Consider the following 22,814-nt stretch of genomic DNA (forward strand, 5'->3'; position numbering starts at 1 on the left):
GAAAAATAAGAAAATAGAAAATAAAAAAGAGACCAATCAGAGTTTAGTGATGATTGAAATGTTACACCTATTTTTACTGGATCTCTCTCAGCAATTTTTTCCTAAAAAAAATAAAACACTAATTTGTCAAAGTAACCACTGATTATTTGAATACCATTTGAAATCAAACAGTAATCAAGTTTAATACAGCATCCTCATCTCTTCCCACCAGACTCACTTTTTTTTTTGGCTATAAAAATAAAAAGATGTGAAGCTAACGTAAGCACTTTCCATTTTTGAACTATGGCGTTTTTTCTCATAACTGTCAAATAGAGAGTATTAAATTAAGAAAGTTCATGTCATTATTGAAAGTAAATTAAGAATAGATGGGGGCTCTAATAAAAAAGAGTAATTGTATTACTAATAAATAAAAATGTGGGATATTTTTACAAGAACTCTACTTGTAAAATCAAGATAAATCAGGTCAAATGAGTTCAAAAAAGGAGAGTGTTCGTCATACCAAATAGCTATAATCAATGCCATCAAAAAATTACATGTTTAAACCAAAGAACACTACCTGTTAACAAAGTATTGAAAAAGAGAAAGGGAAAAAAAAGGGCTTACTGAGTAACAAGGAGGGAAATATAAAAATGGCGTAGTTCGGGCTATTTTTGATGTGTGGAACACGGAAGAAGAGGTTATACATTGTGCTCTGTAGGCGTGACACAATCTGTGTAAAACAGACAATGGAATCAAAATTAGTCAACGCTGTAGGGAGCTTTGGCTTTAATTGATCTTGACCAATGACATACCTAGAACAATAATGCAAATAATAGCAACTCGAATCATTCGGTTCATAAACTAAGATTGTCATCAACTATTTGCATTACCCATCAAATCCCCTCCTTTACCAATTTATTCTGAACGATTGTATTACATTGGTACTACTTTTTTTCAATTCATTTTATAATAAACAGCGATCCTGGAGAAGAAGAAAAAAAAAAAATAGGTTGGTTTCATTGAAATTCTACAAGAGATTCATTTCTTTACAAATGTATTTGGTTATTTCAGCGTGATAAATAGCTCGTCATGTGCATTTGCTCGATAAACAGAATGATCATTTATAAAGTAGTCAGTCACTGTAGACAATGAATGTGTTGGGCTTAATATGAATGATTTCTAAGAGGGAAAGCTAAAAGATATTGTAACAAGCGCAAATACTTGCGTGAAGGCAAACCCGTCGGAAGAGAACCGTAAAATTTTGAATAGTTTATATCGAATAGCGAGCAGTTTCTAGGAGAGTGGTAAACATTAAAAAGAGAATTAGACCATAAAAACATGGATTGAGTGTAAGAAACAAACCATGATTTCATACAAGAAAAGTCTATCTGATGACAAAAAGAATGCTGCAGTAGCAATGACAGTACGCTTTATTTGTTTTTGATCTTTAGCTACAGCAACATGTCAAGGCAAGACACCGTTCTTACTGCTGAAAAAAAGGGAGAGGAGTATCCAAATATTAACCCACGAATTGAATAAGTAAAGGATAAGGTTCTTGATTTTTTTTTTATTTCCCCTCCTCCATTCGATGATAAAAAGAATAAAGAATGATAAAAATGAAATACAAAGTTTTATTCTACATCTTGCAAAGGCTTTTTTAAAATCAAAAAACAAGTCCCTTCATCTTTAAGTTTCCCAGGACGAATATAAGATTTACGTTCACCGGTTTCTTGGAAACCCAATTTCTTGTACCAAGACAAAAGTTCAGGTCTATTTTCAAAAACGTTCATTCTAGCATACATCATCCCCATCTGCTTCATTTCTTCCAATGCAGCTCGGATCAGTTTACTACCGATCCCTCGAGACTGTTCAAATGGAGAGACTGAAAAGAACCCGATGCCGGCCTCAGAGGGATGCTCGGGTGAGATTTGGATTTGCAAAGTGCCTACAATCTTGTGAGGCTGTTCCACTGCAAACAGCAGTACATGGGGATCTCCAGTTTGCCGAATAAAAGAGGTTACAAGTTCTTCATCACATCTTTCCTCTTGTACAATGTCACGTTCAGAAGTCCAGCCATCTGATGTATGGTTTAGTATTACTTGATGCTCGTACCTTTTTAATTTCTTTGCTCTTTGTACCTTTCGATTGATAGGCGTGATTGACCATATCGCTCACATCTCTTGTATATTTTAAATCATCTAATGTCGCTTTACGAACGATAATATCTGGCTGTACCATACTGATCAGAGAATGAGAGAAAAGGACAGGGAAGAGGAAAGAGTAAGTGAGCAAGAAAGAAAAAAAAAAGGATTTAGTGTCACATAAAAGTCAGCATTTATATCTCTCTCTCTCGCTCTTTCTCATTCAAGGCCAGCCCCAATATGAGACACCATGATTCATATGTTGTACATAAAGAATGTTTCAAATACGCAATTCTTTCAATTGTTATATGCCATGACTATACAAGAATTGAAGAAAGAAAGGAAATTGTATTTTCAATTGCGCAGTATCCCAAGATGTTTAATAGAGGTTTGTTATAACCAATATAAAACGAAGCGGTTTCCGAAATTTCGGATTTAGAGTAAATCAAATTTTACAGACGAAAATGATGAACAAAAAAAAAAAAGTTATACGTTTAAACGAATGCTTTATTGGTTTATATTTTACAAGACCGCAATGGGTAAATGCTATCTTGTAGACATCGTTTCACTTGGATCTGATTAGAAGAGAGAATGGAAGCTAAAAAGCCTCTTGAGGGAATCAAGTTTGTTTTTCCATGCTGGTCCATATTGTTCAATTGGGTCGAGCTTAGAAGAGTAGACTGGAAGGTGAACACATCCTTAACCAAGTTGCTCCATATTTTCTGATATCAACATCCTTGTGAATGGGAGTATTGCCTGTGATCTATAGCTGCCCCTAGTGACTCTTGCTGATACAAAATAGCAAGAGTATTTACAATGAAATGATAGCACTCAATAACAGTCCCGCCGTCGACATTTCTAGCAGTCTGAGCGCTACCTATTGTATTTCTCTCCTTCAAAGAGACAGGTTCTCTTGGCCTTTTTACTTTGATTTTTACTACACCAAAAGGAGAAATAAACATTTCAAAGTAACTGTTGTTTTCATCACATATGCAATAGCACAGCTCTCCTCCTCCCTTTATTTTACCATGCTACAGAGCACCTCATGTTCATTGAGTTCTATTCATTTATGGGTGCATTCCTAATTATGTTTAGCCATTGGCTTTGTTTTCACATATTCCATAACAAAGAATAAGAAATAATATGAATTAAAGTGATGTTACGACTGAAAAATACTGTATAAAACCCGTCTGTTTCTTTCTTTCTCTTACTTTATCTATCCTGCATTCATACCTTGTTAATTTGTGGCAGGGTTAATTATATGCATATTCAAATAGGTAAATCATGCTTGGTATAAAATAATAATTGATCTCTCACACCTTTCTTATTTCATTAGTGATATTAAACTTCATTATGAACGAAGATTACCTACCAAGCGCTTTAGCTGACACCAGGAGCACTACTGATACTCTTGCTTCTGGTGATCGTATTTTGTCTGTTGAATCAATTATCGATGATGTTGGCTGGAATGAACGGTATCGAGAGCGATTGAAGGAATTCGTAAACATCATTCATGCTACTACAACACATGTCTACTTCTTATCTAACTTCATATTTCTACGCACACTTTAAGGTGATGACACTTTTGATATCGCTGCTTACATTAACAAAAACAAAATTCTCTTATGAGGCATGGTCATCCTTAGTACGTTATCGTGGTGGCCGTGTAGATAAGGCAACAACTTGAGACGTACATTTATTGGTAAATACATTCAAAAATACCTTGATTATACTACTTGTGAAAGGCTCGGACTCAAATATGCTCAACTAATCATCTTTAGTGGAAGGATTGAAAATACATACTGCTTATACCAATGATATTGAAGCTCATTTTGAAAATTATTTTCGTCGTGCAATCAACATCCTGTTACAAATTCGCCAAAGAAAGACAGACTTGATTAGAGAAAGTCAAGAAGAAGGTGTGGACAACAAAGCAATTTCCAAGAAAATATGTAAACAAATTATACTTCTGGCAAGGCAGTTCAAGGAAATTTTAGTTTCCAAAATTCCTGATCCATCTTCTATCAAACTTCCTTTTGAGGATCGTATTTACAACCAGGCTTTGTAAAGACTAATGCCTACCTTGACTTCGTATCCCGTATGCTACACATTCAAACAGAATGATATTTATTGTAATGCCAAAACCAATTCATAAGAACATATGATGGCTTTCTATCAACTTGCTCACTTAGCTGAACCTCTCAACTTTTCTACTTGCTATTTTTTTCTTTTCTTTTATTACTTGTACTCATCATTGCTATTACTCCTATTCTGTCTTTTGCGCTATTTTTTCTATGTGTTTGCGTGGGAGGGTTTTTTTTCTCAAAAGTATACTAATAATCTCGGAATAAAGTATATGTCTGACTAAGAACGTATTTTTCAGGCAGACGGGGAAAAGCCTCCAAGTTGTGCTTACACACATTGCATATATGAATTTGCTATCAGAATAACCCTTTATTTATTTATGCATACAAAAATATTTCTCCTTCAGCACAACCAAATAGCAACAATTGATCAGTTGGTACAATACCAAATGCACTCACTTGCGATTTGATGATAGACGGTTTGAATTTGGATGAATAGGCTTGAAACTGTACATACAAAATTCAGTTTAGTTCACAAAAAGATATTCATTTGGGCAGATAACTTACATCGTCATTAATTGGTATAAAGGATACTGAATTATTACTGTTGATAGTAATGATTTCATCTTTATAAACATCAAATGAGGTTACGTCTTGCTGTGTAGGTATCGTTTTTACAAGAGCCAATCGGTTCACATTCCAACAATAAAGAACATGATCAGCTGGCGCACAAGATAAAAGTATATCATCTGTATAGAATTTCATCTGTAAAATGTTATTCATCGTGATATACATGTTATTCTTTTTTCTTTTCTTGCTTACTGAAGTAATTTCACTTTCTCCACCTTTCCAACTAGCTACTAGTGTTCCCGTCCTGGATTCAATTAAAGAAATGGTTCCTGTTGAAAATGCTACAGCAATTAATCTTTCTGATGGGTTTACTGCAATGACTCGAATAAGTCCGGTAGTAGCAATATTGGATTTCCAAGTATGTAAAGATGTATAGTTATGAGCGTCATAGAACCTTTTTTCGTGTGTAAGTATTTTCTGATATGCACATCCTAAAAATCTTTCCTTACGTCAAGTTACCATCCACCGTACCACCAACAAGGTTACGATAATGAAAGATTGGTTTAACAGAAGCAATGAAAGATCGACTAGGAGTAAATTGATGAAGCCCTGTACCTGTTTCTGGATTCCACAACTAGATAAAAATGTAAACAAAATAGTTTGCTTGTTCCGTTTTGAAATTTACATGAACATGCCCATCACAGCTTGCCACAGTATCATTGATAGCTGATAAGAAATGGACATCATGGCTAATTCCTCTTCTGTGTCCTGTATAAGTGACTAAACTTTCAGAGAACGGATTTACTTCCCATTGCTCGATGCCTTGATGAACATTCAATGACCATATCTTGACTGTTTTATCTCTTGAACCCGAAGCAAATAGCTTGTGTGGTTCATTAACAGCAAAGGCTCGCACAGCACCTGTATGTCCAGCAAACCCTCGTAACTTTAAGTCATTAAATGAAAATTGCATCGACTTTGACATCTCTTCTGAATTAGTAGATAAAAATCTATTCCAGTTTCTATAAACAATCTACTTTAGTCTATCTTTGGTTATTCTTATTTTTTCTCCCTTACTTGATATCCTCAGGTGAAGGCTTCCATCTCGTTTTCCAAGGTAAAACACTTGTTGGGACTTTAGTTTTATTCTCTTTTTCACTCATCTTTGATCCAACTGGATCCGTCTTGATTCTTTGCTCTGCCGTACCACTATTTGAAGTACCGCCAATAGATGATGGATTAGGTGTTGTATTAGAAGCATCATCTGCAGGAGTGATGTGGATGAGAGGCATTTGAGGCAATCCAAAGTCAAATAGATCCTTTGTCGTATACGCATATAACCTTTGCTCATCAATTTCATACTTCCATTGTACATCAGATAATGACGAGTCAATTGATTGGGTATCGGCTTGGTCCAATTCGGGAGATGAACGCTTACCAGACGTCATCCAGGACAAGAGTTTGTTGGACCCTTGAGAGGATTCCGATCTGGCAAGTGAAGCCGTCGACATTCTATGAGTGACAGTTTTTGAGGTTGATTGAGCTACAGCCTGCACAGGAGAGTTTGGTTGCTGTTTGCTTTGGCATGAAAAAACTTCATACATCATGTTCTCAATCAATTCACTATTTTATATTGGAATCAATGAAATAAGAATATTTGTGATTGATATTGTTACCTTGTTGGTATCATTCTGTGCATTTTTTCTTTACTAACAATAGAGCAAAATTTGTAATATGCATACATCATCTATATCACACAATTAGAAACAGAATATGGCCTTATAAAATGCTTTTTTTTTTAGTACTTGATAATTCTTTTGGGCATTCAATGGATTTTCATTTATTGCAGCATTATCTTCACCCATTTTAGAAAAGCCAGAAAAGTATTTTTGCAAAATTGAAATTATCTAAATACATGTAAATTGAATTTAGTTATTAAACACCTTTCTTTTACTTACAGTAGTATCCCAATCTTGAGTTGTCAACTTTTCGCTCACTTTTACTAAATAGTCTATTGTCTTCATGCTCAATGTTAGCCTCAACCTAAATTGATCTTGCGATATTTCTGTATCATCATTTGACAAGGGCTCTAATAGCAGATACAATGTTGAGATAAACCCAGATTTTAGTTCGGTCACAACAGCCTCTTTCAACATGTATGGCAGCAGTTCTTCAAGCAACACAAGGATACAACAAATAGCTCTCGTATTTCTTAATGTTAAATTAGAGCGATAAGGGTCAATCAAGCTAATCAGATACGCATACTGGACAGCAGTGAAAGTCGTACCAAATTCACCAATGATGCGGACCATAGACTTGATGAGCAGTGTTCTGTCTTGATTGTCTCTAAGTATAATTTTGACCAATTGACGTATGATGTGTTTTGAGGTCAAGATAGGGCCCAGTAAAGAACAAATATGAATCAAGGATTGAGCTGCCATCTCTGCTGTCCTCTTACTAGCTTCTGTCATTGTATCTTCATGTACAGTTACTGCTTCAAGATAGCAAGGTAGCATTTGCTGCAAAAATTTGGTGATGCCTAATCGTTTGACAAACTCAAATATAGTCTTTTGATCAAATAGGTCTTTGGGTATATTAGGACGTATGGCTTCAAACATGGAGATGATTCTCTTTAATAAATGCTGTCTAGCCATTTCAGGCCCTAACCGTTGTGCTAATTTAGAAAACAAGCTAATGGAGCCTATCCTGGTTTCAACATGTGTAAATAATTGCGAGAATCCAGGTAATATGAGTAAGAATGCCTGTTGATACAGAAGGTTATTGAGAAAAAAGACTACTAGGCACAAACTATTCCTTACCTCATCTTTTAATTCACATATACAATCTATCCATTTGTCTGCTAGATAAAGTCGTCGAGACCATTCACTAAAGAAAGAAAGAAGATACTATTAATAACAAAATAATTCATTGCATTTCTTTACTTACGCTTGATGGAAAGCAGCTAAAAATTCATACATATCAGGTATAGCCGATGCAAAAGGAAAGGAATAATTTAGATTACAAAGCCCCATGACAGGAAAGGAAGCAGATAAAATAGATTTCGCTGTAGGTCTATCTTCCCAATTCTCTGATTTTAAAGCATCAATCACCTTACGAATATTTGGAGAAATCTATAAAAAAATATTTAATACACTTTTTATATTCTCTATAAATAACGCATACATCTACTTTCTCAAAAGTGATTATGTCACTTCCACTCGTTGCATTATCCTCCACTGATAAATTTGAACTATTTGCTGAATAGATGTCTTGAATAAGCTGACCCAAACAAAGCATATCATAACTAGTTCCTACAGAAAACACACCCAAAGGCACATCGAGTTTTTCTGTTGGATCAATGCTATATCGGTGAGGTGGATCCGGATAGACAGGATTAACATAAAGTTCATGTACATGACTTTTATATTTGGCTGAAAATGCAGCCAAATTCTCGTAATGTTCTAGATCTTCAATGAAATAATTATCACACATCGAGACTGGCATACGAATGGGCTCATTGCGCAAGGAAGAAACCAAAGGTTCGGTAAATGAAGTGGGTAAACTTCGACTGGTATCAATAGAGGATGCAGTCGAATGAACTGAAGGTGTACGATCTCGGTTGGTGATGGACAAGGCAGCAGCAGAAATGTTATTATTGGCTGTTGATGGTAAAGATGAAGAAAGTAAACCTGCGGTAGAGGCCGTCATGGTTTCAAGATGGTAATTGGCTTGCTTGATCGCTCGAGATCGTATTACGTTTTTCACTTGATCCTTCTCTATTACTCCACCCTCTGCTGTTACGGATTGAAGTAGGTCCTTTTTGCCTTTACTCCAATTACATCCTCGTTGAGGGTGTTTGTCCTTAAAGAGTTGTATAATACCATGTTTCATGAAACTATTTTGTCCAGCTAGTAAAGGGAGTGCTACGTTTTTCGCATCCTCTGCACCTTTTCCGGTCAAGTCATGGCCAAATGTGAGATCTATCCAATGGTGAAGGTTGGCAGAGACATATTCGCTTTCAAGTGCTTGAGCATGCTTGCAGATGAAATCTTCAGGAGAGGAAGCCCACCTACACAAAAAGACATGTTTAGATTGATCTATTGTATATATTTTACTTCTCACTTGGGTATTTGTAAGTCTGGCATGTCTGGATGAATTGATTTAAATATAGTAGGATCAGTATAAAATTCAGGTATACATTCATCGGGAGTCCACTGGTAGAGACGTTGCATGGATGAAGGATATTCGTTAGGCTCGTATTTGGATCTTACAAATTGACATAATACAGGTATAGGTGTTCTTCTTGCTTGATATACGTAATAGGTGATATCAGATAAAATATCTGTAATATGATGAGGTACAGGACCATTAAATGTAAAGTCTAATTGTTCATCGCCTTTATTGATTCTAAATTTTGTATGTGTAAAGTTCCGCCATCCATCTTGCACAGAGTTTCCTGAAAAATCGGTAATCCAAGGTAAAATAGGATGGAAATTGGGATCTCCTTCTCGTCGGCCAGCTAAATAGTTTAACGCCATTAGATATGAGTAATTGGAAATATTTCCTTTAACCCATTGAATCACAAGGGGTTCTTCAGGTACGCCTAATCACCCAAAAAATACAGAATATTAATATATCACCCTTCCTTTTTTCTTTTATTATTACTTTTTGTCATTTTTGTCATTTTCTTTTCATATATCCACTTTTTTATATCTAATAATTGTAATTTATATATTTATATAAATGCATATGTTTAATATCTATTACCAAAGTCTAATACGTTAGGTTCACACTCGATTCCAGTTACTTGCACCCACAAGTTTTCATCAACCAATATGTTGGAAGCCTTTAGATTTCCATGCATGATACCTCGACTGTGTAAACTTGCAATGACTCTCAATAGTTGATATGTTACAAACCCTCTTACTAAATTGGAATTCAATACTCCAGGATTATAAGTCAACAAATCTTGTAGGGTCGTTCCACGATAAGAAGATAATATATAGTAGGCAGTATCCGTTTCAATCAAAGCAAATACATCAGATAGGTTGGAGTTGCAAGTGTCATTGATCTCTTGGTCATTGTTTACAAAATGTTTCTTCTCTAAAAAGATGTGTGTTGTATTCTCTTGCACTTTTTTAAACCAATTGCATTTTGGCCAAAGCATGTTTAGTATTGTTTGCATAAATTTCTATTCTAGAGCTAAGATTACACTATAGAGAGGTTTCTTTATCTTTTACCTCATGTGTATCATTTTCTTGTTCAAAAATAGGCTTATATGTACTAAATGCATCATTTAACCTTTCAATCTTTTGATCCGCTTCCTTGCCTTCAGATATCCCCTTAATTTGGTTACTATTTTCTTGTTCGTGTTGTTGTAAAGGTTGATAAGTTGATAAACTAGTAAGCACTTTGACAAATAAGAAAAATGATTGAGTCAATAATTAACAAATACCTATTTGCTTTTGATTTTAACAACAAATTTACATATACGTTCACAGTTGGCGACTGCTTTTGATTGGGTCCACTTTCTGCTGTGCTTCGAGAACAACCAGGGTTTCTCAATTCGAGAGAATCTGTTGAATTATTTGAAAGCCGTTCAATCCAATCTGTATCAACCTATTTACAAAACTGAGTTAACGGTTGCATAGATACACATACAGCCAATAAAAATAATTTACAACACAGCAAGCGGCAGAGCCGGTGCGTTTACCTAAAGGAAAGAAAGGAAACGCGACATCTATTTTCAAGTCTTTGAATAATTGTTGTTTAATTTCTTGTGTGGTAAAATTATTCTCCATGATTTCAACTCGAATAAAAAAGAGTTGCGTTTGTATTTTTTCGAGATATCAAACTGCGGAGTATGAATCTTCCATGGTCCTTCCTTCTAATGGCCTTCCATTATAAAAAGAGGCTTGGTACGTGTATATATTAAAAGGAAGGAAACCTAAGTATCATTCAGCTGAGAGACATTTCAATTTTCAAAGACTAAAGGAAAGGAATATGTGTTAAATATAATAGGTTTCGCTTCAAAAGCTATTGAATATAAATAGTAAGGGTTGAAGAGCAATCACAAGACACTTAGCCGATTTTTTAGAGATAATTACATAAGCTATTATTGGTATTAAAGTTAAATGTAACTACTAAATTACATAAAGTTAAATCTTGGCCATAGTAGATTGACTTGTTTAAATAGAAGCTGTAATAACTCCCATCATCATACTTATAATATTAAGTAAATATTATTAAAAAGATCCACATTTTGTGTAATTAGTTAAAATAGCATATTTGTATGTACTGATCCCTTATCTTTTCTTTTCAAGGCAAAATTAGTCAACAAATTGCTTTGAGCAAAGATGCAAGTTAATTACAAAGAACATTTTTCATTGGCTCAGATTTAAAAAGGAAAGTAGTGAATTGATATAACTTTAAATACATATGTTTAATGAAGCATACTGATTGATACTGTGCCACTTTATATACTTTCCTTTGATTGCCTTGCTGTTTAAACTTTAACCGATATTGATTGTATTTATTTAAAAGTAAAAATCATTAGATAATATTAGGTCATTTGCTTCATCCAAAAGTGAGAAATTGAATGTAAATACATGGTTGGCTTACAGAAAGAAGACATAAGATCTTGAAATGTCAAAAATAATGTTCCTGAAACCTTTTTTCTTTAATGTTCCTGAAGCTATTTATGCAAATAGCCACCTTCTGACTTTTAAAGAAGAGATTCGCCTTTAATTGCAGTCACCTTTCAGCATGCACCCTCTTTATTCTTTTTTTTTCATTCATTTTTTTTGGCAGCAAATATGGGAAAGACACAAGAAGAGACAATGAGTAATCCTTTTATTCCAAAGGATGTCAAACTTCATGCTTTGACAAGAGCGGAAGAAGAAAACTGTTTTAAAGAATTAAAAGCAAATGCATTAGAAGCTTGTCAAGTACCGATTAAAGGTATAAATTGTGTACCTCAATTTACTCGCAATCTAACTTTTCTCGTATATAGATTTTGTAGATTGTAGTAAAGAACATAATGTGACAGTTATGTTCACTTGTCGAAGTAAATTGAAGATTATGAATAATTGTTTAAAAGAAAGGTAAATTATATTAAAATTAAAGGAAAAACAAATATATTCAACTATAAAAATAGAACTTCAGAAGAAGAATTAGATAAACTCAAATTGGCAAAGTTATCAAACAAATTAAAGCAGTAATAAAAAAAGTCTAAAGTTTTATTGTTTATATATTGTTGCTGATTTCAACTCATGCTCATTTTTATCAATTCCTAATAATGAATCTCCTGGTAATATTTTGCTTTTGTTTTTCTTTTCATTTAATTGGACATTACTACGTTCACTATATAAGTAAAGAGTGTATGCACTTCACTGTAATACTTTTTACCTGTACCAAGCACCACCGGCTAATGTTAATAGAATGCCCAATCCATTCATTGCAGTAATACTTATGTCAAAAATAACCACAGCCAATACAATAGACAACACTTGTTTCACATTACCTATCAAATAGTGTCAATCCTTGTTCTGCATATAGACATCACTCGTTTCACTTACCGGCTACTGTCATGGTTAATGCTGAAGTCTTCTTGTTGGCTGTAAAACTGACAACATTTAAAAAGAAAGCAATCACGCCGTTCAATAACAATGCACAAAATACGGAAAAGTTCATGTTTGTTCTACAATATTCTTGCACTAATCCCATTTCTCCTGTTAAATAACTGTAAAGCATCGTTTGAATAAAAGCTAAAGGAGACATGCGTAGTAAAAGGTCCAGTGGATGAAGTTTAAGACGTCCAACTTGTACTCGATTGGTCACTACTGTCTTCAAAGCTGCTAATACAGTACCCAACACAGTCAAGAAAAACCCCATGGCGGTATAATTATAATCTCCAAATGTCGCAAAAGCAACACCTGCAATAACCTAAAAGATATGTTATTGTTGTTGTTATTATTATCGTTATTATTCTTACCGGGATCAAAGAAGTATAAGTCATGGCAGAATATGTCTTTTTTAAAAACAAGACATTCAACATTACAGTAAATACAGGTGTCATGGCACGAACAACTTGATGGAACTAAATAGAAGATTAATTACCTTGTATATAGCCTACATTGTATAAAATAAATTAGAAACTCACTGGAACAGTAACAAGATTCCTTTTATAAAAAATATTAGCACAAATAAACTAGATGATCTTTTAATATACTTACAGAGACACATTACTGATTGCAATATTAATTGTATATAAAACTGAGAACATCAGCATGACCATATTTTCTCTTTCACCCAACTTTGACGGTTTAAAAAGATCCAGCTTCCAAAAGATATAAGAACCAATAGAACCACATAAAGTATGGATAGCAGTTAAAGCCCAAGGAAAGGGAAACTGAAACATGGCCATAATGACTTTATTGTATAGAGTAAGGCCCAGGTTTAAAAAGAAATAAAGGGCCAACCAAACCATTGAAGATTCTAAGCAAGCATTACTGTTACTAGCCATTTTATTATTTCATGTAACTGAAAAAAAAAAAAAAAAAAAAGGAGAAATAAAAAATTAATTTTTTGTTTTGTGAAAACGAATCTGTGTTTAAAAAGGTTGATAAGATTCGAGCCTTTTTAATTGATACTTTTTTATTAAAGATCTACAGGCGCACACGCAATTTTTGTGTTCATATTTTGCTCATTTATTTTATAATACTTTATCTTGTTTCACGAGAAAGAAATAAGGTGATTCCATGCACATAGCTTTAGTTTGTTTATCACTAAATTAATAACTATAGTAGATTTCTATAATGACTCAGTGAAACAAATAACTGGCCTGACAACTTATACCCTTTTGTTAATTTGCTAAGATTCAATCTCAGAAACGATCTTCCATTTAAAGATCAGTCAAAAATACCAAGCTTTTTTCATTTTGCCACCACTATTTTCGGAAATAGTTCACCAGCTTTAGGAAAAAAAATAGTCTGACTTCAAAAAACACGTTTAGTGATGCTATTGAATGAAAATTTGCCCAAAATAAACAAAACTGCTTCAGATAAATTTGAACGTTCAAGCTAATGAGGTACTGGGGAGGGTTTTTTTTTTGTTTTTAATTAAACAGAGCTTTTGCTTTTGTGTATGAAGATACTTTTGAGGGTGCTATAGAAGAGTCTGACATTGTATATACGGAAATTGATCTTGAAGAGTCACTTTTAAATAACATCACAAATTACTATACAAATGTGTATCTAAAATTATCAGAAAAACTAGCAAAAACAGAAAAAAATTAGATCAGAACCTGGTTTTGAGGTATCGAAAAAGGGACAATGCAACTACAGAAAGTACATTAATGCAGAAAGAGAAGACCCCTTTGTATTTGTTTACGAAAAATGATTAAATATTTGCAAGCTTCCAAAAAATATATGTATATATACATACTTGCGAACATTGGTTAAGACTGATATAATAGAAGTCTAGGAAATGCGCAGGACCAAATTTAACAAACGCTGGCTAAAAGTTTTGCTGAAAAATCATCAAAGCTAGCTGAAGAGTGCAAACAGCTTTTGGTCCAATTAATTAACAATAAGCCGCCACTGACTTGAGATGAATTAATGAATAATCTAAAAAGCCAATTCTTAAATGTAGAACTGTCAAATGCTGCTTTGTATGATTTTATTGGGCCAAATGTAGGGCCAATTTGAAAAAAGACTACTTTCACTCAGCAGATAGACATTTATCTGGGAATATAAACAACAGATTTTGCTGGATAACCAGGTAGATGGAAAGAGATGTGAACTATTTAAGCATCTGTATATTTATTACCATGGCTGCGTTCCATATTAACATTGATTTAAGTCATTTATAAGTGTATTGGATTTTAACTTGAATTTTGCGGATTCAATCTGTAAATTTTTATGCGCGACCCAAGCATTTAGTTTTGTGTATTCAACTTGTTAATTTTGCACATAGTCTATGCATAAGATAGTGCCTTGGATGGCTGTCTAGTGGCAAGCCTAGACCCTGTCCCCTCCATCCGAATCAAACACTGACAAAAACGCACGCAATTCAATGTCTCAACATGCACAACCGGCTACAATGCCTAACACTATTGAAGATCCTTTGTCGTTCCTTTTAAATCTCCTATCAACAAAAATTCCTCGCTCAAGCCGTACAGTTACCCCTTGGAGCCTTCGTTGGCCAACCATATGTTCAATCCTGTTTGAACTGGAACATCTTTACTGCTATATACACTCGTACCAGTCTTTCGCATAGCCCAGCTCCTTCTAAATTAGCTCTTATAGCATTAAGGCTGCTACTATATTTCAAATATTGTTCCATTGATATCTTGTATCTTTGATTCCGAAGGGTTTCTTCAACCTCACTTTACTTCATATTGAACTAGTCAGGGTGAACAGATGTGATAAACACCCCGCGCTCAAATAGACTTTATAAAAAAAAATGTGTTTTTTTAGATAAAGATATATAATTTAAGGAATATTGTATTATAATGGATTACGTAGTATCCACAAGAACATTGACAGTGAAAAGGAGGTTATTTGGCATGAATATGTCTGTATACCTTCCGTCCTATTCCCATGAGTTGAATTCTATCAATTAATTCTGCTCTATTTGCGAAAGAAAAATGAAAGAGAAGATCTGCTACAAGAAGAAACCCAAGGATACGTGATTCATGCAATTAGATTCTTCTGAGCAATCAGCAAAGCATTCATGGGCATTCTGTAGCAAGATTTCAAAATCGTTTGAACTGAAGAACCAAATGGCTTGGAACTATATAGTAAAAATCCTATCTTGACTTACGCCGTGAGCATTTTGGTTCAGATTTTACGTTTACTGAAGTAATTTAAATATAAAAATAATAATTGACGAGACCGAACAAAAGTTCTATAATCAAATACTTTTATTAAAGAAAGATTTCAAAGCTAATTATATGAATTTGAACAAAAACTGAGGTTGGATGATAAAAGATAGTTTCGACTGATATGATTCGACATGTATAAGAAAATTCTATAAACTGTTATTAATAATAAATTATTTAGATATAAACTGAAACTTGGTTATTCAGAGTAGTTACTGATTATTAGAACCTATTCTTATTCAAACTCATTTGTAAAGATTTAGTCCAGAACAATAAAATTGTGCTTTATTGGCATGTCAAAATATGACTGTTACAAGCATGCCTACTTTGCAAAGTAGCTGTAAAAAGTCAATATAATCATTAAAAATGAAAAACAAAGTAGAAAATTAATTATTGGAACACTTGCTTTCAATGTCTTAGTAACACCAAGTTGTATTTTGACATTGACAACATGCAAGTAAAAAGTGGGTGCTTCTACGTCCATGTTCAATTCTTCACCACTTGTTAAAGTACACATATCCGGGAAAAATGCTATCAAATTCATTGAAAATGAAGACGAATTTTACAATAGCCATGACATGAATTCATATATTATTTAAAATATAGACTTACAATGCCTTAAACCTATATGAATGCTCGTAGCCACTTGGAGTGGACTGACAATCAGTTATGAAGACCCTTCACACTATTTTTGCTTACTGATAAAAGTGGTATGAATCAAACTTTATTATATCATAGCCTCCAAAATCGTAAACAAGGACATAGAGTACATGTGTCTCCACAATGGAGTATTAAATAAAAATGAATTAAAGTAATGAAATTCTGAAATAGACATACAAGCATCAAAAACCTTGAAAGAAATCGTCAACATATTTGAAAAGGATAAAGCCACCGTTGTCGGTCACAAATCAATAGAAGCTTTATCTATAGAAATTGCCCAAATAGCAACAAATCAACTGCAATATTCTAATGAAAGCATAAAATTGGATATTGTTAAAAGCCTAAAGTACTCGTAATCATACTGTTGAAGAGATCCTCAAATATTATGCTTTATATTTTACAAGTTGTGAACTGAGTGTTTTTATATCATTTGATACGACAAGTATAAATATAATAGAACAAAAACTAGAAATTTTCTATCCAGTGTAATGATTATTGCATTATTAGTTAAATTGTGCTAGCTACTCTATAGTAATTTATGTAAGAAAAACATCTCATAACTCATTGATCTGCACAATGAAAAGTTATAAAAGAGAATGACATGAATTATGTAATCATTATGTTGACATGCTGGTTATTTGATAAAAGATACATTATCATTTATTAACTTTTCAGCATTATAGTTATCAAACGCATAATATAAAAATTACGCTAGAATTTGATTTGTATTAATTTTTGATCTTATGCTGTATTTACGAATACGACATCCGTTGAAAGTGCTTATGTAGCTTTATTTTAATCTTGATTATGATTGGCATGTAAGATTTGATGGTAAGAACAAAAAAAGGAGTACTTCTTATTACTCCTGAATTTAAAGAAACAAGTTTTTATTGGTCAAGTATAATTCAGGGCGCTGATCTGTGCGAACGTGGTATAAATTGATCTTTACATGACAACGCAACATGAATTCATTTTTTTTGTTGTCTTGTAGAATATTTTTGTTTGAGCTGATAGAGCTTCTGACTTATCTACCAATGATTCTATCTAATAAAAAACATTATTAATCTTTATATTCAATTGTATTTAGCATTACTTTTTCGCCACGTTGAAGTAAAGATTCGATCGTTTTATACTACAGAAATATCATTCAACATACATTTTCATATTTTATATTTAACCATTTACCATAATAGTCGTCGTTTCATCTAGTTCTTTTTGAACTTTCATGATATTATCTGCTTGCTGAGGGTCTTGATATTTCTGAATGTACTGTGTTAATTCTGGATATTCGATTGTATCTGCTGTGTTCCAATGGGAATACTGGGTAAAACTTTGTCTACAACCTTATTCAACAGGGAAACGCAACTCTGAAGGATAGTCTTTGTCACTGATAATAATACCACTCAATCCTTGAGGATTCATATAAACATGAATCACATTATCTAACATTAATAGTTAAGTGTTGTTTTTGGTGCTTTGAAAGGCATACTTTCAACTTCAATACTTTGACGTTGGCCTAATTCTGTACGTTCAGTGACTGTAATAGCAGAGAAATTCATGACTTCTTGTATACTGAATATATCATTTTATGTTAAAACAATCATTGTCATAGCATATGCAATCTTACGTATTTCGTTGAAAGAAACCAAAACTTGACAAATCATACTGTGAAGCTAAAACCTTTGCTTTATTAGCACTTTTATGTAAAACAAGGACAGAGAATATCTTCATAGTGAAATGAAAAAAAGAAAAAGATAGGGGAAAAAGCAAAATATTGCTTGCATTCTACATTTTATTCATGTGAATGCGGAGTTGCCCTTTGCTTTACGTCAGCGCAGCTTGTCTTTAGGATTGAGAGGCTACTTGACAAACAGGAGGGAATGGATCACCTTTACTAAGTACAAGATACATCTTTTCATGTGATAAATAACCTTTCATATAGCCTTTATAAATCATGTTGGCCAACATCCACTCTGCTTCTTCGATATCGATTGTCATTCCCTCAAAATTCAAAGCTTGTTGGAACTTGGCAATTGGTAACCTCGTATTTTGTCCCATTACCAAAAATCTAATTATTCGCGTTATTATTAACATACTCCATTTATCTTTTTCACTTACACTTTTCTAAATAACTGTCTTAAAGCAATACTTTCAGCTTTCTCCACTGCAAAATAAGTGCGTTGTTTGATCAAGGTGGATTCAGAGTTAGTTAAAGCTACATTGAAGGATTTGACATTCCCCTTCTTCACTGCGATAGCCAATTGACTATAAATCTGTCTTGATTGAGGAAACATGGATAATAATGTCTTTGTTGGTAACATTCCTTTCATTAACTTGACCGGCAATAAGGTTTGCAATATGAGTTCCTTGTTCTTCAAATGATGCTTTGTACACTCCTTAAAAGCCAAGTTTAATTCATTTTCTGCTTTGACATAATCTTCTTCCAAGAAATACAATCTTCCCAAATAATATCTAAATGTCACTCGGTCACTCTTTGGAAATTGTTCAAGTGATGGCATGTCTGCTGCCTTTACTGCTCTTAAAATATTCTTGCAAAGATTTTGTTGTTTCAACTGATATGTCATTTATATAAGCATTTTTGTATTTATGTATGCATACTGTTTACCTTGAAATAAATTCTAAATAACATGCCAATCATACGGTAAGTTCCATACTTTTTAGATGTCACCATTGGTCCTCTATCTGTTATACAATAAGTGAATGATTTACTAATCACATTGGCTGCTTCTTCTAATTTTCTACGCTGTCCTTCTGCTGCTTCCTTATCTTGATCTGCCTAATAAAAAAGTAAAATTAATTTTTTCCTTTCCCTCCCTCTTTCTTTCTTTCTTCTTTCTTACTCTTGTTGCAATCAAACGTAAATCATTGTTGAACAAGTAGAGCACAGGTAAAATCCACCTTGTCATGTTTGGCATAAATCGTTGAAGAGACCTGCGCATAAAAAAAATGAGTAGAATGCTTGGTAGCTATAAAAGTTTGGTTTTTACTGAACGACTTCTTTTTGTGACAAAAAGGCTTCTTCGTATTCTCCTGCATCAAGGTAAAGAGCGGTTTTCATGTGATGTATAACAATTTCGGACCAAGGGGCTTCAAGTTGAACATTTTTCGTAAATCCTTGTATTTCGTGAGGCTTCATTGTCTTTTAATCACTTTTTCTATCAGCTGCATTTTTTACTTATTTTATTACCTTGACATTTTGAGCCGCTAATTGGTCTACATGCTTTTCAGTATAAGCAAAAAGAGAGGCCAAAACCCTAGCATTTTCTTCTTGGCTAGATTTTTTCACTTTTTTTAGAAAATTGTCAATATAAACTGATCTGTACATTTGAAATAAAGAAAAGAAAAGAAAGGGAGTTTCAAAAGCTGTTTAAAAATACTAAATACAATAAGCGCGTCATTTTTTTTTTTTTTCTTAGCACATCACCAAGCACTTTTTTAAACAGTAAGAGAACGTTGGCACTAGTCTTGCATGTACATCAAGGGATAAAGGAAACCCAGTGTTAAGATAGATGTAAAGTATCTATGATAACAACTGCTATTTCAGTACGTTGTGCTTTTAAACGACATTATAAAGAGTGAGACTATTGTTTTACTGTACTGAATGGAGGGACTCAAGTTATAAAGGAAGGATATCTTCATTCTGCAAAAGCTTTAATAAAAATATTGAAAAGAAGGCTTTCATTGTATTTATTCCTTTGAGTAAAAGGATATCAATTAATATATGTCAATGATATGAATACAATACAGAAAACATTTATACATTTCACAGTATGATCAATATGTGATGTGCTGTGATTGTGTTATCTTTATGCACTTTTTTAAGTATGGAGATCACTTATAAACTACTCCTTTAAATAAATATGAATATTGATAAGACTCGTTTGTATCCCGATAAATGATCACTGATAAAATACTAAAAAGGTTGCTATATTGTATTTCTTCACTATGAAATGTTACCAAGACAACATTCTTTAAAAAAAAGATTATTGTGCACAGATTCAATAAAAAAAAAATAAAAAGTCTTATTCATTTCAAATAATATACAAAAAAGAGATTATTAACAAAAAAGAAAATTGTTGTATGCTAAGAGAGATTCTTATGATGCCACAAAAAGAGATTTATGAGGGATCTGGTAAGCCGAATAAAAATTGACCTTGCTGCTGCTGTTCTTCGCGTCTTGGCCTATTTCTTTTAAATGGAGGCTCATTATTTGTATCCATATTCATGGCTCTTCCCATAAACATCAATTCATTAGGTCCTAATCTTCGCTTATGTCCATCTACAATGTTACTCTGATCCCATAATCCCTCCATTGGCCTCATATTAGGCATTTCATGTGTAAAAGTGAATTGCGCTTGAGGATCAATTTGAAAAGGATTCATTTTTTGCTGAAATTCTTCTATTTTTTGCACTGTGTTACTATTGCTGTTATTGTTATTATGAGTGTTTGGATGCTGATGACTATGATTAGAAGGAGAAGAGCCCATTTCTACGTTAAGTTGGCTATTTTTTTGTCTTGCAAAGCCGAGTACCTGCTCTACTGGAATATATCCTTGCTCAGGGTGGGTGCTGATAAACTCGTATAGATCTTGAAGTGCTTGCTGATAACCCGCTGCATAAGCCTTTCTGTTCTGTACAAGAGAATCTTTATATAAAGTGGTCACTTTTAACGCTGCTGCTTTGAAAGAATCCATCAAGGCATTCTCCGTTGATTCATAAGAATCTAGAATGCCACTATTTGATCGCTCCATGTTCTTTAATGTCTAAAGAAAGAGAAGAAAAAAAAAAAAAAAAAAAAAAAAAAAAAAAGGTCCATTTTCAATAAAAATGTGACGCTGAATTTATATTGCGATTGAATGTACTGATTCTTTCCAAATAGTTCTTTCATTTGAAATACAGGTTTTTACAATAATTTTGCACACTAATTTCTTCCTATGCACATAATTTAGATGAGGGATAAAACTAGGGCTAGCCTGAGTCAGGCTGGAATGGGTTCAAAGACCTCTTATTAGGTTTGCATTCTATAAACTTGTACTCAATCTTTAAGGCTTTTTAATGTTTACTTTTGTTAAAATTATTGTCATTCAGGAGCAGCAATTAAAGCATCTGAAACCTATATTAGTCTTAGCTTTCTGATTACATTCTGATCTTCTTAACTACGACATATATTTATTTCTTACGAAAATTTCAACTTGAAGTTAATCTAAAGAAGAGAAATTAAAACTACAGTGGGTTAAAAAGCTATTTCAGTAAAATTGAACTTTGAATATTTGCTCTTTTTAACACAGTATGTATTGTATACATGTCCTTTTTTATTATGTTATCCAACGTTTTTACAATAAAACTATATTTCTTTCATCTCATACAATGAACTTTATTTGAAATAACGTCTTTTTTTTTTTAAAAAAAATTGATTAAAGCGACTTTTAACTAGGTAGATACTACTATGTAGCATTTCTACCTTTAGATTTTATTACAGTATGAACCCTATCTAACAAACTACCAATGCATTGACGACAAATGTCTTTGTCAGATGCTTCCTACCAATTTAATCTTTTCTCACAGTTCATGGATACCACTTGTCCTTTATTTATACAAAATTAATATTTAAATATATTTGCTGTACTCGATTGTGTTGAGATGTAGATATTAGGATGACCAAGACAGCACCAATGTTTTTCTTACTTTTTTTAAAAAAAAATTGTAGTAAACCTGACACGATGCTTGAGATCATTATTGTGCTGAAAATATGATCATGTCTCAATCGGTAGTACTCAAAGGTGTCAACAAGCTTTGTTTTTAGGATATGAATGTAACCCAGCATAATCATTCTATCGTCGCATATCTCTCAAATGCACCCAACTCCATGAGAAATTGTACAAATTCACATCATGATACTCTCGCTTCCGTGCTCACAGTCAGAATTATATAATGAGGTTAAATAAACTGCAAGACAAGCTCTAGATGGACTTAATTCCATCAGAATCATAGACAAAATACCAGTACCAAGTAGATCTTTCATGTTGTAACTAAACACACTAGTTGTTTAGACAATAACGTGCTCATTGCATTTGTGCAACATGATACAAAAAACATAGAAGAGAATGCATGGAATTACTTAATGATAAGAATTAAAAAATTATCATAAAATCGAAAATTAGATCTTGTGGAATATAAGTTATGAAATCAAATTTTTTATGTAATGATTTGCTTGTAATTTCTTGAAACTTTTTTTTTTTTGCATAAATAATGCCAGCGTACAACTATGATCCGTGACATTAAAAAGATAATAATTGATTAAATATCATATATAAACAATAAACGGTTGATAAACAAGAACTGATCAAGAACTCTGTAGCCCTAGCGGGGTTCGACTGCAAAATAAAGTCTAAAGTTATTCTACTAAATCTATATTCCCTTTCCGTTGATGCTTTCTTTTTGATATACTTTTCTTAATCAGACTCTCGTGTCTTTTGC

General features: G+C 33.2%; 9 protein-coding genes across 9 annotated transcripts; 2 read left to right on the forward strand and 7 right to left on the reverse strand.

The window, feature by feature from the left end:
* Positions 1-1,610: 1,610 nt before the first annotated feature.
* On the reverse strand, positions 1,611-2,217 carry RO3G_11136 (uncharacterized protein; the record flags this gene model as incomplete). Its single annotated transcript, XM_067665720.1, has 2 exons — positions 1,611-2,056; positions 2,118-2,217. 2 exons carry the CDS (start codon positions 2,215-2,217, stop codon positions 1,611-1,613), a joined length of 546 nt encoding a protein of 181 aa, XP_067521821.1.
* Positions 2,218-3,381: 1,164 nt separating this feature from the next.
* RO3G_11137 (uncharacterized protein) lies at positions 3,382-3,692 on the forward strand (the record flags this gene model as incomplete). The annotated part of the gene is made up of 2 exons (XM_067665721.1): positions 3,382-3,397; positions 3,457-3,692. 2 exons carry the CDS (start codon positions 3,382-3,384, stop codon positions 3,690-3,692), a joined length of 252 nt encoding a protein of 83 aa, XP_067521822.1.
* An 890-nt stretch (positions 3,693-4,582) lies between these two features.
* On the reverse strand, positions 4,583-6,285 carry RO3G_11138 (uncharacterized protein; the record flags this gene model as incomplete). The annotated part of the gene is made up of 6 exons (XM_067665722.1): positions 4,583-4,711; positions 4,772-4,969; positions 5,027-5,228; positions 5,284-5,408; positions 5,460-5,796; positions 5,852-6,285. The coding sequence occupies 6 exons, from the start codon at positions 6,283-6,285 to the stop codon at positions 4,583-4,585; spliced, it is 1,425 nt and encodes a 474-aa protein (XP_067521823.1).
* Positions 6,286-6,702: 417 nt separating this feature from the next.
* On the reverse strand, positions 6,703-9,941 carry RO3G_11139 (uncharacterized protein; the record flags this gene model as incomplete). The annotated part of the gene is made up of 6 exons (XM_067665723.1): positions 6,703-7,404; positions 7,594-7,660; positions 7,721-7,905; positions 8,090-8,843; positions 8,897-9,377; positions 9,542-9,941. 6 exons carry the CDS (start codon positions 9,939-9,941, stop codon positions 6,703-6,705), a joined length of 2,589 nt encoding a protein of 862 aa, XP_067521824.1.
* A 1,672-nt stretch (positions 9,942-11,613) lies between these two features.
* On the forward strand, positions 11,614-11,994 carry RO3G_11140 (uncharacterized protein; the record flags this gene model as incomplete). The annotated part of the gene is made up of 3 exons (XM_067665724.1): positions 11,614-11,734; positions 11,787-11,877; positions 11,931-11,994. 3 exons carry the CDS (start codon positions 11,614-11,616, stop codon positions 11,992-11,994), a joined length of 276 nt encoding a protein of 91 aa, XP_067521825.1.
* Positions 11,995-12,343: 349 nt separating this feature from the next.
* On the reverse strand, positions 12,344-13,298 carry RO3G_11141 (uncharacterized protein; the record flags this gene model as incomplete). Its single annotated transcript, XM_067665725.1, has 4 exons — positions 12,344-12,718; positions 12,768-12,872; positions 12,936-12,954; positions 13,009-13,298. 4 exons carry the CDS (start codon positions 13,296-13,298, stop codon positions 12,344-12,346), a joined length of 789 nt encoding a protein of 262 aa, XP_067521826.1.
* Positions 13,299-17,221: 3,923 nt separating this feature from the next.
* RO3G_11142 (uncharacterized protein) lies at positions 17,222-17,875 on the reverse strand (the record flags this gene model as incomplete). The annotated part of the gene is made up of 6 exons (XM_067665726.1): positions 17,222-17,234; positions 17,266-17,360; positions 17,410-17,448; positions 17,502-17,636; positions 17,670-17,758; positions 17,806-17,875. The coding sequence occupies 6 exons, from the start codon at positions 17,873-17,875 to the stop codon at positions 17,222-17,224; spliced, it is 441 nt and encodes a 146-aa protein (XP_067521827.1).
* A 286-nt stretch (positions 17,876-18,161) lies between these two features.
* On the reverse strand, positions 18,162-19,473 carry RO3G_11143 (uncharacterized protein; the record flags this gene model as incomplete). The annotated part of the gene is made up of 5 exons (XM_067665727.1): positions 18,162-18,384; positions 18,435-18,889; positions 18,943-19,113; positions 19,178-19,268; positions 19,325-19,473. The coding sequence occupies 5 exons, from the start codon at positions 19,471-19,473 to the stop codon at positions 18,162-18,164; spliced, it is 1,089 nt and encodes a 362-aa protein (XP_067521828.1).
* A 982-nt stretch (positions 19,474-20,455) lies between these two features.
* On the reverse strand, positions 20,456-21,088 carry RO3G_11144 (uncharacterized protein; the record flags this gene model as incomplete). Its single annotated transcript, XM_067665728.1, has 1 exon — positions 20,456-21,088. The coding sequence occupies one exon, from the start codon at positions 21,086-21,088 to the stop codon at positions 20,456-20,458; it is 633 nt and encodes a 210-aa protein (XP_067521829.1).
* Positions 21,089-22,814: the final 1,726 nt, after the last annotated feature.

Source organism: Rhizopus delemar, genomic scaffold (assembly GCF_000149305.1).
Source record: "Rhizopus delemar RA 99-880 supercont3.9 genomic scaffold, whole genome shotgun sequence".
NCBI classification, from domain to species: Eukaryota; Fungi; Mucoromycota; class Mucoromycetes; order Mucorales; family Rhizopodaceae; genus Rhizopus; species Rhizopus delemar.